Source organism: Procambarus clarkii, chromosome 13, assembly GCF_040958095.1.
Source record: "Procambarus clarkii isolate CNS0578487 chromosome 13, FALCON_Pclarkii_2.0, whole genome shotgun sequence".
NCBI classification, from domain to species: Eukaryota; Metazoa; Arthropoda; class Malacostraca; order Decapoda; family Cambaridae; genus Procambarus; species Procambarus clarkii.
In genome coordinates this window covers 40532891-40546087 of record NC_091162.1, presented here as the reverse complement: position 1 = coordinate 40546087, position 13197 = coordinate 40532891, and the positions used below count along the sequence as shown (strand labels likewise).

Genomic DNA, 13197 nt, shown 5'->3' with positions numbered 1-13197 from the left:
TACTCCGTCACTTAATCCCCCCCCCCAACGTCCTCCTCCCTGCATCTTCTCCTTCCCCCTCTTCCTCCTTCCTCCTAGACCTACTCCTTCCTCCTCTACCTAATCCTCTTTACAGAGGTCTCAGGACAGAGCCTTGAGGCACTCAACTTACAACATTTTCCCACTCTGACTTAACCCCGTTTATACTAACTCTGATTCCTTTGCCATGCCCTAATCCAACTTAATAAATCTACGGTACAGATAGTATGGCTTAGATTCATATTTTAGGGGATTGGGTTGCACTGCACTAGAAATTAGGTACTGGGATATCGATATCTATGGCAGGTGGCTGCAGGTAATGAATACCCAAATGGTGAGCATTCCAATTATAAACTATGTAAACAAGAGCTGGGACATACTCTCCAACACTATATCTGTAATTGCCCTGTTATAAGTTACTTCAGACCATGTGGTATGAGGTAGCTTTGAGCTCTGTAATCACTTCATACACTGGAAAATTGAAAGATATTCTTGTGCTGTACCAGAGTGTGCAAGTGGAGGCTAATAGTGCATTAAGGGTTAGGCTAATTGAGGCATTAAGTGCCTTGCACTTAATGTTCTCTCCTGATTTTTAGTCAAACTTGATTTGTTTTTGTATTGAGGCTTGTGTTTTTTACCCTGATTCAGGGGTGCCAGATTTGAGTTGCCGAAAGTCGCAAGCTGAAGAACTAAATGTCTCAAACTTTACAATAAAAGTAGCCAAATATTTTTTCCCGATTGATTCACTTTTCAGAAAAAACAGCCCAGCTTATTTTAACTGTAGCTGAAAAAGTGGTAAGTAGCGACATACATAGATGGCTTTTTAATTGAATACAATTATCCTAATTGGTAACCCAATTGGGCTAGAAGTAGCCCAATCTGGCATTCCTGCCCTGATTCTATGTTTGACTAATCATCCTGTGAGATAGGAATATTAGATGAGCTTATAGCTAGCTTTTGATCTAAACTGTGTAATCTTTCATATAGAATAGGGTAGCAGCTGTTATTGTTGTTTAAAATTCAGCTACTCGGAAAAACAAGTTCCAAGTAGCTACGGTGAGCCCATAGTGGACTTACCTGGCACAGAAGCGAGGCTGTTGGCCGGGGAAACAGCACATTGCTGTGTATATATAAGCAATAGGAGAGGTCCTAACATTTCCATCTTGATGACAGCACGAGTGATGTTGTTGGGAGACGTATAATGTCCAGAGTCTGTGTTGACATGGTTATTTGCAACGATTGCATGTTGTTTCTTAGAGTTAGATTTGATATGAGCACTTGGCAGTCAATGTTGGTGCTTCTTATTTATGATAGGTGAAGTTTGTCAAAGTTTTCTCCTCTATATGACTGATGAGTGGCAATTTTGAGTCGAGGCACCAGAGTGTGTGCAGCGTCAATGTTGATAAAAGGTTGGGCATGGCTTGTGTGTTATTTCTTATAGTGTTATAATTGATGTGAGCACTTAATTGGCGGTCAGTGGTAGCGCTTTTTAATAAACAATATATACTCTCGTGATTTAGTTCAGCGTGGGGTTAAAAGAAAAAACAGCATACCACTGTTATATCACAGAAAACGAATTTATCATAAACTCATGTATTTGTCTTATTATATGGAAATGCATTCATAATAGATAACAATATGAATAGCCAAATTTCTGTGAATCCCCTACCAAGTTGGAATCTGTGGAAATTAATGAGCAAATGTGCTAGCTGCTGAAGGCGCTGAGCGAAACCACATTGGTTTCATCTTGGATACAAATGTTCATGGAGATTCAGAATGGAAACAATTATAGTTAAACATGCAGAGGAGTTTAAGAATCTGTGGTGAGAGTAATGGACATAGCCTTGACAACTATACGTCAGAGAATGTAAACATCTAAGAGTCATTAGAAATAAGTGTAGAATACTAAACCTTACATTGTTTGAGTTAGGGAAAACACCATTTGTCATATAGATACTATTCTTAAAGATTCCCCCATTTTGCACCAGCAGGATAACATAAGATTTTAAGGGTTGACGAATGTTAATCTTCTTGTTTGATAAACAGTGCACTTGAGACAGTTAATAAGAACACGCCAATATATAAGACAACAAAAAGTTTTCAGAATGTTTCACACCACTATCAAGCAACATTTACAATTTATATAAATTATTTTAGGGAATAATACATAAATTTTATATTAAAACATGATATTAGTGTTTAGTGGAATGCATAAGGAGTCAAATTGTGTTAAAAAGAGCTATTTTTAGAAAATTTGGAAAACTACTTTTTTCTGATCATAGAATAACTAAATGTATTTTGAAGGTTTCATTCAGCCATTAAATATCATTCACAATTTATTAATGAATTTTACAAAAAACACCATAAATTTTATATTTAAACATGTAAAAACTATTTGTAATAGATTAGGAACAAAATAGTTCTAGGAAAAACCATATATTATAAAACCTATATGTTTGGATTTTTGGATTAAAAGTTTCTCAAATACTCTCCTGCACCATTCTCAATACAAGTTATTCCTACACCTATGGGAGGAGTTAGATGAAAGTTTTCAACACGTTTTGTGTTTGCTGAGATTGACACTGATACCTCACTACAGACAAAAATTAAAACGTATGGAAAACAATTCTCTATGAAAAGGTTTTTAGTGAGACAGACAAGCAGTGAACTACAACCAGATCCTGGTGGAATGCAGGCAAAAATGTAGGAGTGTGTGTACCTCATAGAAGTTATCACTGCCTGATGTAATAATGGAAGGGGACTCTTCTTCTAAACAGTAACACCTCTCCTCCCTGTCTTCCATACGCTAACAAGCATACTCATATATAGGTAAGATAAACATACTATATTGTAGATAGAAAGAAAGTTGTATTCAGTATAAAATGTATTTTTAAGTTAATATTTTTGGGGGTGTGGAACTGACTAATTCAATTTACACTATTTCTTATGGGAAAATTTGTTTCGACTTATGACCCGGCCTCTGGTAACGAATTAAATTCGTAAGTCGAGGCCCCACTGTATTTTACACAAATATACAAAAAATAATTTGCAAAATTCTAGTGCCTACCCTACCCTACTTATGGTAATTCTCTGTGACTATAACAAATGCTGGCTTGTGTCATTTCTCAATGACAGTCTGTGGTAACTTTTCAGATTTCATGGAATATTTTTGGCCACAGAGTCTTTAGTCATTGCCCTTGGTTCTTTCTTTTGCCTTGTGCTCATCACAGGACTCTTAGAGTCAAGGTCAGTTATTTTTAATTATCAAGGCAAAAGTAATGAAATGTCAGACCTTCTGAAATTATTAGAAAATTTCCTTTTAGAACCACATTTCCATTTTTATTAGAATAAGTGTAGTCTCTCTCTTCTACACAAGATTCAGAGTCTGAATCGAATTCGAATTCAGGCTCTGAATCGAATTCGAATGAACCATCTGTTGATGGTTCATATTCATAGCAACAGTGATTTTTCCGAATCTCCGAATTTTCTTGTTTTGCAGAGATAATATACTTACTATCTTTGGTGAGTTTGACAGGCTTTTTAAACTCAACTGCTCTGTTTATGACTCTGCCGGTCTCCACCACAGCATCACCGTCGGTGTTGGGCCAATAACCCTCTATTGTTACCTCTGAATTATTATGTAATATGTTTCCATGATCTACAATGCTCTTAAGATAAATTACCCTAGAAACAGTGAGGTCTTCTACAAAATTCTCGTCTGCTTTTTGGTAGGAGCTTTTCATACTTTTATTATTGGGCTTAAATGTAATCGTCCTAAGGAAACTTCTGTCAAAGCAGACATTTCTTTTCTTTCTGTTCCTGGAGAATTCAGCTGGTAGTTTCACATTTTTCACATTCTTTATGTTCAAAAGAATAGCAGAAGTCTCTTCTGGGGTCAGGATCCCAGTTGGCAGGACATACTCTGTCATCTCATCAGTAGTCATGGTGAGGAACCTCACATGGATGAGTAACTCTTCTGTCACCTGACGCAGGCTGTCCCTGTCCTCTGTACCCTTCCTCAGCTGTGCTTTACCCCTGGAAACAAAATATCAGACTTTTTTTCATTATTTGTTTGAGAGATTAAACTATTCATGATATACAAATTCATACTATATATATTCATGCTGCTACTGCTGTTTGTTTGGATAATAAGCAATCTGTCTACACACATGCAATCATGCAGTCTTGATTATTTACTCATAAGTTCTGTCCATGTAAATTATATAACATCTGAATTTATATTTTATACTGCTAGTTAAATTAATTAATGATCACCAATGTACCCCAATCATTTATTTTCTAGTTATAAGCATCAACAGGGTAAGGTTTGCATACTTCTTACATGCTGTGTATAACCTTTCAGAGTAGAACAAAAAAACAGCGTTGAATGTAATGAAACACCATTTTCTGGGTGAGATCCAGAGGCTCCCCCAGAGCTTATCCAGGCTGATATGCTAATGTCAGACTTTGGCATCAGTCATCTGTATGGAGTTCTATGGGCCTACCGGGGACCACCAGCCAGAACCTGGCCTCCTCAGTGTAGTTGGAAGCATTCTATGTCTGCCATCGACCGAGTCAGGCACCCAGAAAGGTAAGCGTCCCATAAACAAACCCCTATTCTGGTGAAAATTGCTACCACAAGCCGAACAAGTGGATAGAACTCCCCTAAAAGAAACGAGCAAACGATCATGACATCACATGTCACCGTGCCGCTGTCTGCACAACTCCCCCTCCCTGGGAGGGGGAAGGGGGAGCCCCAGACCTACAGTTTCCGGACCCTTCCGGAAAGCAGCAGTCTCATTCTGTGCCAGAAAAGAGGGAGACAGCTGCAACTGAACAAACCTATCGCCACGACTGAATGAGCAGAAACCCCTGTGCTGGAGGAGAGCAGGAAGCTCACCAACCCGACCCCTAGAGGCAAATGCCAACAGGAAAAAGAGCCTTCAAGAAACAAACCCGAACCGAAGGGGCCACAAGAAACCGAGGAGGAGAAGAAGAAAGAGCACGCTGATCAAAGACAAGAACGGCTCAGGCGGCGCATGAGCAGGCCAGAGGTGAAACAACGCACGAGACAGCCTACGAAACAGCAGATGTAACATGAAGACCGAAAGCAAGCCGAAGCGGCTCCGCCAGTGCCACACAAAACAAAGCGACAGTATGCGGCAAGATGACGGCCCTGAACCTTCACCAGAAAAAAAAGCCGACGCCAACAAATGCAGCCACTTAAGAAGGGACAGAAGGAAAAGGAAGGACCACCAAAAAACCCCATACTGCTGCCAAGAAAAAGCCTGCAGGTGGGACACTAATAACGAAGCCACCTGACCACCAACCGAAGGTGAGAGACTAGAGGCAGAACCGAACCAGCCCCGCCATGGACCATAGGAAGAGGCAGAGCTGCGGGACGATCCCGGGAGTGACCAACGAGCAAGCAGAGCTGGAAAACCAAACCGGCAAAGAGGGAGAAGGAATGTCTGCCGAACAGAAAACGTCAACGCCAGCGAGCTCGCCAGGAGATCGGAGACTACGGTTCCGATGGGAGACTCTAGAAACGGAACACCGCGAGACCCTAAAAATACCAACACGCAGGGCAAGCCAGAAAAACAGGAACCCAAACCTGGCAACAGTAGAGCCAAAAGGCACAAACAAAACACACAACAGTGTGTAGGAGAAAACGAGAAAAAAACAGAAGAACAGTCCTAGCATCAGTGGCTAGGGACAAGAGTTAAGCAGGAAGATGAGGAATGAAGAAGGCAGGCAGCAAACGGGAACGAAAGGGACACGACCAACACACACAGCTGTAGGTTATGTACCATCAAATCACGCCAACAACACAGTTGTAGTTCCCGTCCCAACAAATAAAACTGAAAAAAGTACAAAGGATTGCCACCAGACTAGTACCCGAACCGAGGGGTATGAGCAACGAGGAGAGACCACAGGAATTAAACCTCATGCTACTGAGAGACAGAAGAGCGAGAGGGGACAGGACCATCACATTCAAGACCCTCAGAGAAAATGAAAGGGTAGAGAAAGACAGACTATTAAACGCATGGGGCACACACACGCCAAAAGACACAGGTGGAATTGAGTGCCCAAAGGAGCCAGAGAAACATTAGTAAGAAGTATTTCAGTGGCAGAGTAGGAGACAAATGGAATGCATGAGGAAGGGAAGGGGTGGAGGCTGACTTCACACACAGCTGCAAATGCAGACATGACAGAGCCCAGGAGGCTCAGGAACTCGTACACTAGTCAAAGGACAGGCGAGAGGCGGGACCAAAAAGCCAGAGCGCAACCCCCACAAACACAACTAGGCAAGTACAACTAGGTAAGTACAGAGGCCACACAAATGTCCGGTGAGTGACAGGTGAGAGGCAGGACTAAAGAGCCAAAGCTCAACCCCAGCAAGCACAACTAGGTGAGGAAAACTAGGTGAGTACAGAGAATCCAATGTACATGAAAGGGCTAAGCAAGACACTGCAAGACAGGCAAGGAATGAGGGACCCAGATAAGACCACGAAAAATGGGGCCGTGATCCCCCGCGAAACAAATAACACAGACTGGCGTTGATGCCAGACTGTGGGTCTGACACTGTTGAGTGCTCGCTGCGCTCCTCACTCTAAGCTGTATTTCAGCTCTCAAACTACCCCCAGATGATGTAGAACACCACCTACAGGCAGCTAAGTACATGGAGTCCAAGCATGTCATAACACATCCAAAGCAACCAACCCAATCAACTTATTCCATCTCAAACAAAATTCAAAACAATCCTCTCCGGCTGTAAGTACCAGTGCCTGCTGCCCATCTCTGCCCACCTCCGCGCTGCCTTGAGGTTATCTTGAGATGATTTCGGGGCTTAGTGTCTCCGCGGCTCAGTCCTCGACCAGGCCTCCACCCCCAGGAAGCAGCCCGTGACAGCTGACTAACTCCCAGGTACCTATTTACTACTAGGTAACAGTAGCATCAGGGGTGAAAGAAACTCTGCCCATTGTTTCTCACTGGCGCCCGGGATCGAACCTGGGACCACATGATCACGCGTCCAGTGTTCTGTCCGCTCAGCCGCCGGCTCCCAGACACAAGTGCCTGACACAAGTTTCAGCCACAACATATTACCCCAGTCCATTCTCAACCAATCATGTCTCCCAAAAGCAAGACAGCACAGGGAAATAAGAGCAACAAAGCTCCTAACAAGGCATCCATCCAGAACAACACTGACACCCATCGTGTTTCTCCCTCTGGAAGCTCTGAGTCTGTGGCGGTGGTGCTGTTCTCCCCTCTACTCCATCACTGAGCCAGGGAGCTGTGTCCTCTGAATCCTCTCCAAATTCCACGCTTACATCCCACTTCACGAAATTCAAGCGTGCTTCTGGTCCCTCGCTGGATTTCCCTAACTGGGCCGAGAACCAGTCGTTTAAAAAGTTGTGCCTAGTCCTTGAGGCTCAAATTACGATCATCCAGAGCCTACAAACTGAGAATCAGGCGAACTTCGCGAACCTTCATTATCAACAACAAGAAATAACCCTTCTCCGCGAGGATATTAGAACCTATAAGGCTAGCCAAGATCAACTCCAGCATGACTTAAATGATCTCCATGAGGAAAATATGTATCTGAAAACTGAAGCCATAAAAAAACAAAAGAAGTTCTCAACAAAATGACTATGTATACCTGGTTGATACCTGGTTGATGGGGTTCTGGGAGTTCTTCTACTCCCCAAGCCCGGCCCGAGGCCAGGCTCGACTTGTGAGAGTTTGGTCCACCAGGCTGTTGCTTGGAGCGGCCCGCAGGCCCACATACCCACCACAGCCCGGTTGGTCCGGCACTCCTTGGAGGAATAAATCTAGTTTCCTCTTGAAAATGTCCACGGTTGTTCCGGCAATATTTCTTATGCTTGCTGGGAGGACGTTGAACAACCGTGGACCTCTGATGTATCAGTACATTATCTGCCCAACATTCCAGAATGAACAAGATCAGCAAAAGCTGCTTGACTCTGTTGTTGTGGCATCTCCAGCTATTCCTGTGGAACGTGAAGGTGAAAAGTGTATTGATATACAGTAGTTCATGCTCTCATAAAAGACGAATTGCAATATAGTCTCAATAAAACAGACATCACTGAGATGGTCGCTCTCTCACCACAGTACTATGCACATATGTACATGGGTATATACCCACATTGTATATACCCATGTACATATGTGTTCACCATAGCGAACCACTAAGCTAGTATGATGAGCAAAACAAGAGTGGCTGCCCCACATACACAGTGAGGCTACCTCAATTCTCTCCTTCCCTCCCTCACCACAATTCCTCCTCCCACAGTACTACGCACATATGTACATGGGTATATATGCACATTGTATATACCCATGTACTTATGTGTTCACCATAGCGAATCACTAAGCTAGTATGATGAGCAAAACAAGAGTGGCTGCCCCACATACACAGTGAGGCTACCTCGATTCTCTTTTTCCCTCCCTCATCACAACTCCTCCTCCCACAATACTACGCACATATATTCATGGGTATATACACACATTGTATATACCCATGTACATATGTGTTCACCATAGAGAACCACTAAGCTAGTATGATGAGCAAAACAAGAGTGGCTGCCACACACACAGTGAGGCTAACTCGATTCTCTCCCTCACTCCCTCACCACAATTCCTTCTCCCACAATACTACGCACAGTGCTAATTATCACCACAATCCTGCTGTTATCACAATACTGGTCACTAATTCCTGTAAATAAATAGTTGGCCACAACTTTATTTTGTAAAGAGACTTAAGAAGTCGTTTGAAAAGTCTTAGATTGACGAAATAATGCTGTGGCTAGTGCTGTGAACATCGTGAACAGCATTGAATCACTGATATTTGAACATTGTACACAGTCATTATCACACTCAAGCTCTTCTGTAATACTATCATGGCTAAATAATACAAGTTATATATATATATATATATATATATATATATATATATATATATATATATATATATATATATATATATATATATATATATATATATATATATATATATATATATATATATATATATATATATATATATATATTGACATTATTAGGCGGTGCTGAGGTTACAAGCTGAACAGCAGTGCTGTGAGCTCATGCTGCATGCGACGGCCTTGGTTGCTCACTCACTACTGAGGCTCTCACACCGGGGAATGTGGACCCCAATTTTTTTTTTTAAAGATGGCGTCTGTTTACAAGAGCCCTGAGGTAGCTGATGTGAACCCCATGTAGTCACGGGAGTTTTGAATGGAACGTGAAAAATACAAATACCCGGAAGCGCGTTATTGCCTCTCAACACCTCAAACCAACCTTATTTGCTGATGACACAACTTTCATTTTCTCCAGACCTGACCCTCTTGCTCTAAATGTCACTGTGAATACTGAACTAAATAAAGTCCATCTTTGGCTAACTGCTAACAAACTCACCCTTAACATTGACAAAACTTTCTATATTTTATTTGGCAATAAATCCTCAAATGAAATTAATCTAAAAATAAACAATATACAAATCAGTAGTAAAGTTGATGGTAAATTCCTTGGTGTCTTCATTGATAACAAGCTGAATTTCCAGGGACACATTCTATATATAGCAAAAAAAGCCAGCATTGAATGTAATTAAACACCATTTTCTGGGTGAGTCCCAGAGGCTCCCCGGAGCTATCCATGGCTGATATGGATACCCTAACTATTTTGCATCAGTTGATGTGGGTGGAGTTCTAGGCCTACCGGAGACCACGAGCCAGAACCTGGCACCCTCACAGAGGCACAGGGAGCAATGGCCCATAGAATTGCACATGTGATTTGGAGCATTCTATATCTGCCATCAACCGGGACAGGCACCCAGAAAGGTAAGCACCACAAAACAAACCCCTATTCTGGTTAACAACGAAAATCGACAAACGAGTGGACAGAACTCCCCAAGAAAAACGAACTAACAAGCATGACGTCACACGAGCTGTGCCCCACACCTGCGCAGCTCCCCCCTCCCCGGGAGGGGGAAGGGGGAGCCCCAGACCCCCGAGCCGGCGATCCCCGCCCCAGTTCTGAGGTTGGATGTCAAAGTCGCGAAAAAAATGCCGACCGGAGGGTGGGAGGGTGCCGGGGAGCCTCCGGGACTGGCCCAGAAAATGGCGTTTCATTACATTCAATGCTGGTTTTCTGGGGGGAGCCCCTATGGCTCCCGGGAGCTACTTCACCAAAGACTACATAAGAAAACAAGGGGACATACCCGGGAGGCGGTCGGTGCCCTACTCCTCAACACGAAGTCGAGACAACAACCCAAGAACCCCTCCGGAAAGCAGCAGGCACATCCTTCACCAAAAAAAAGGAAGATAGCTGCAGACGAACAAACCTAGGACCATGACCATAGGAGCAAAAAACCACTACACCTGAGAGGAGCATGTAGCTCCGCCACACGACCCCCAGAGGCCAATGCCAACAGAAAAAGAGCCGTAGCAAAGCAATCCTGAACCGAAGGAGCCACAACAAACCAAGGAAAAAGACAGGAGAGCACCCTGTCCAAAGACTAGGACGGTACAGGCAGAGCATGAGCAGGCCGGAGGTGAAACAACGCACGAGACAGTCTGCGAAACGGCGCAGAAGGAACATTGATACCGAAAGCTAGCAGCAGAAACCAAGGTGCCAGACCCAGGAACGGCCCCAAGCGCCTCTACATCCTCCGCAAGCCAATCCTATGACAGCTCCAGGAGGGAAAAGAAACGCAGGACCAAAACCAAAAAGCCACGAGCGCGCAATTCCACCGCCACAAGTGCAGCCGACAGGGAAGGAACCCGCACAAAGAGCCGCCCCACACCAACATCCCGCAGAAGGGCAGGAGCGAAAAGACTCATTAAGATATCTTGAGACGATTTCGGGGATTTTTAGTGTCCCCGTGGCCCGGTTCTCGACCAGGCCTCCACCCCCAGGAAGCAGCCCGTGACAGCTGACTAACACCCAGGTACCTATTTACTGCTAGGTAACAGGGGCATAGGGTGAAAGAAACTCTGCCCATTGTTTCTCGCTGGCGCCTGGGATCGAACCCAGGACCACAGGATCACAAGTCCAGCGTGCTGTTCACTCAGCCGGCTGGCTCAAGATGAGCAAAATCGCCCCCAGGAATGAGCAGCACCGAGACAGTGCTAAGAGAAGAGATATGAACAAAAGAACAAAAAGGCCAAACACCCAGAAGCTGCCTGGAATAGGACCCACAAACCCTAGAAAGGACCTGAGGGAAGCCCCACCGAACGACGACAGACGTACCAGAAAACGGGAAGGAGCAAAACTGTCCTGAACCTTCGAGAACAAAAAGAAGCAAACACAAAGGACGAAGGCACAAAAACAAAGTCGCACCCGAGACCAAAAGTCATGCAGAACCCCAAGAAGAGGGGGACATGACGGAGAAGCCCCGTCCCAGAAAAAAGGGGCGAAGACTGTAGAAAAGCACCCACCTACAGGACAGAAGCAACGGGCATAATGGACAAGGAACCGAGCCCGTGGAGGGGCCGACGCCCAAAAAGCTCCTGTGGAGAGGGGGGACAGAAGAACCCCACTCCACAAAACTGCAAGCCCAGCCCATAGGGGTAGAAAAACCCTGGCAGGGACCAACGGGGCCTGAGGCCCCCCACTTTAGCCCCACCCCAGCCCTGGGAACCCACCCTGCAGGCCCCGGGGCTGAGCTGTCCCCCCAAAACCCCAGCATCAAGAAAAACCCCGGGGCAGCCGTGAAAAGCACTAAGGAAGGGAGCCCACTGGGCTCTGGAACTTGAACCGAAAGCGAATAATAGGCGAGGGGCGAGACGAAGAGCCCAAGCTCATCCCCAGCCAGCACAACGAGGTCAGGACAGAGAATCCAAGGAACATGGAAAAACCAGGCCCGGCACAGCAAGACCAGCAAGGAAGGAGGGCCCCAGAGGGAGCACGGAGGGGCTGAACAAAACGCCACAACCATACCCCTACACGCAGCTGCAGTACCAAAACCGCAGCAAAACGTCACCACACTCCCCGAGGAAGCGACAGGGAAGATAAAAATAAACCGTAACACGAGTGACACACAAGGGGACACAGACGGAATCTGAGCACCCAACCGAGCTACAGGGACGGTAGAAGAAACGTGTGTAGAGTAACAGGCAATCGATGGAACACATTAGGCAGCCCAAACCTGGGCTGACCCCATACACAGCCCCAAGAGCAGAAACGAGAGCGCCCAGGAAGCACAGAATCTGCACGTCAGGCGAACGACAGGTGAGAGCCGGAACTAAAGAGCCAGAACTCAACCCCGCAAGCACAAGGAGGCGAGCACATAACACCCTCGACACAGGAAAACATACCACCGAACAGGCACCTCCACCGTTGTACCATGGAACAAGGTGGAGGCGAGGCCCCGAACTCAAGCATGGTTAGACAAACATAGGAGAGGGTGTTGTAATCCACAAGTTAGTAGGGATTATTAGCTAGAGGATCATTACTACAACACTTAACGAATGATGATTGGAAGTATATGTTAAGTAGACAGACTATGGATCACATATCCAAGAAAGGTCAAAGGGATTAAGACCGCAGCTGTTAGCCAAACTAATAATTCCTGGAAAGAGGACTCAGGCTTCTAGGAACAAGGTTACCGCTTATAGGGATAAGGTTAATCGGATTATACCTTCCTTGAGAGGTGTGGTGAAATGTTTGAGGCCATGGCTGAGTGGAGTGAGGTTGTGGAAGTGGAACTGGCAAGTCCTCCGGGGTCTTCGTTTGTGGCAACAGCGAAGTGTAGCAGACAGCTATGCGAGAGCCTTATGTGATCTTAGTGACCAAGTTAAGCCTGCAGTATGTGAGTATTGAATGAAAGACTAACCGGTGTGGAGCGTTGTAGTAATCATTCAGTATTAGGGACTTAGGCGGAAGTTACGAGTGCAAGTGGTGACCGTGGAGGTCAAGTGGTCTATGGGTATTGGAAGTGTATTTACCTAATAGAGTATGTTAATGTTATTATTTGTCAGAGTCTATTCTTGGTAATTAAAAGAGTGCAATTACTGTACTATGCTATGTATTCTCACAAACTCAATGTACCTTCTTGTATATAAATAAATAAATAAATAAATGACAAAACCCGACGGCCTTTAAATACCTTCCATATGTTCACTCATTGTGTTCCAGTACAAA

At 44.6% G+C, this 13197-nt stretch overlaps 1 protein-coding gene across 3 annotated transcripts in view; it reads right to left on the bottom strand.

The window, feature by feature from the left end:
* Positions 1-2337: 2337 nt before the first annotated feature.
* LOC123757325 (BTB/POZ domain-containing protein 6-B-like) overlaps positions 2338-13197 on the bottom strand; it is a 437538-nt gene continuing 426678 nt past the window's right edge. For 2 of the 3 annotated variants that reach the window (XM_069323874.1, XM_069323873.1), the window contains exon 7: positions 2343-4053. In XM_069323874.1, coding sequence (XP_069179975.1) covers positions 3276-4053 — 778 coding nt within the window. In that variant the 3' untranslated portion in view covers positions 2343-3275. Of the gene's footprint in view, positions 4054-13197 lie in introns of all 3 variants that reach the window. The other variant, XM_069323875.1, reaches the window with a different exon arrangement.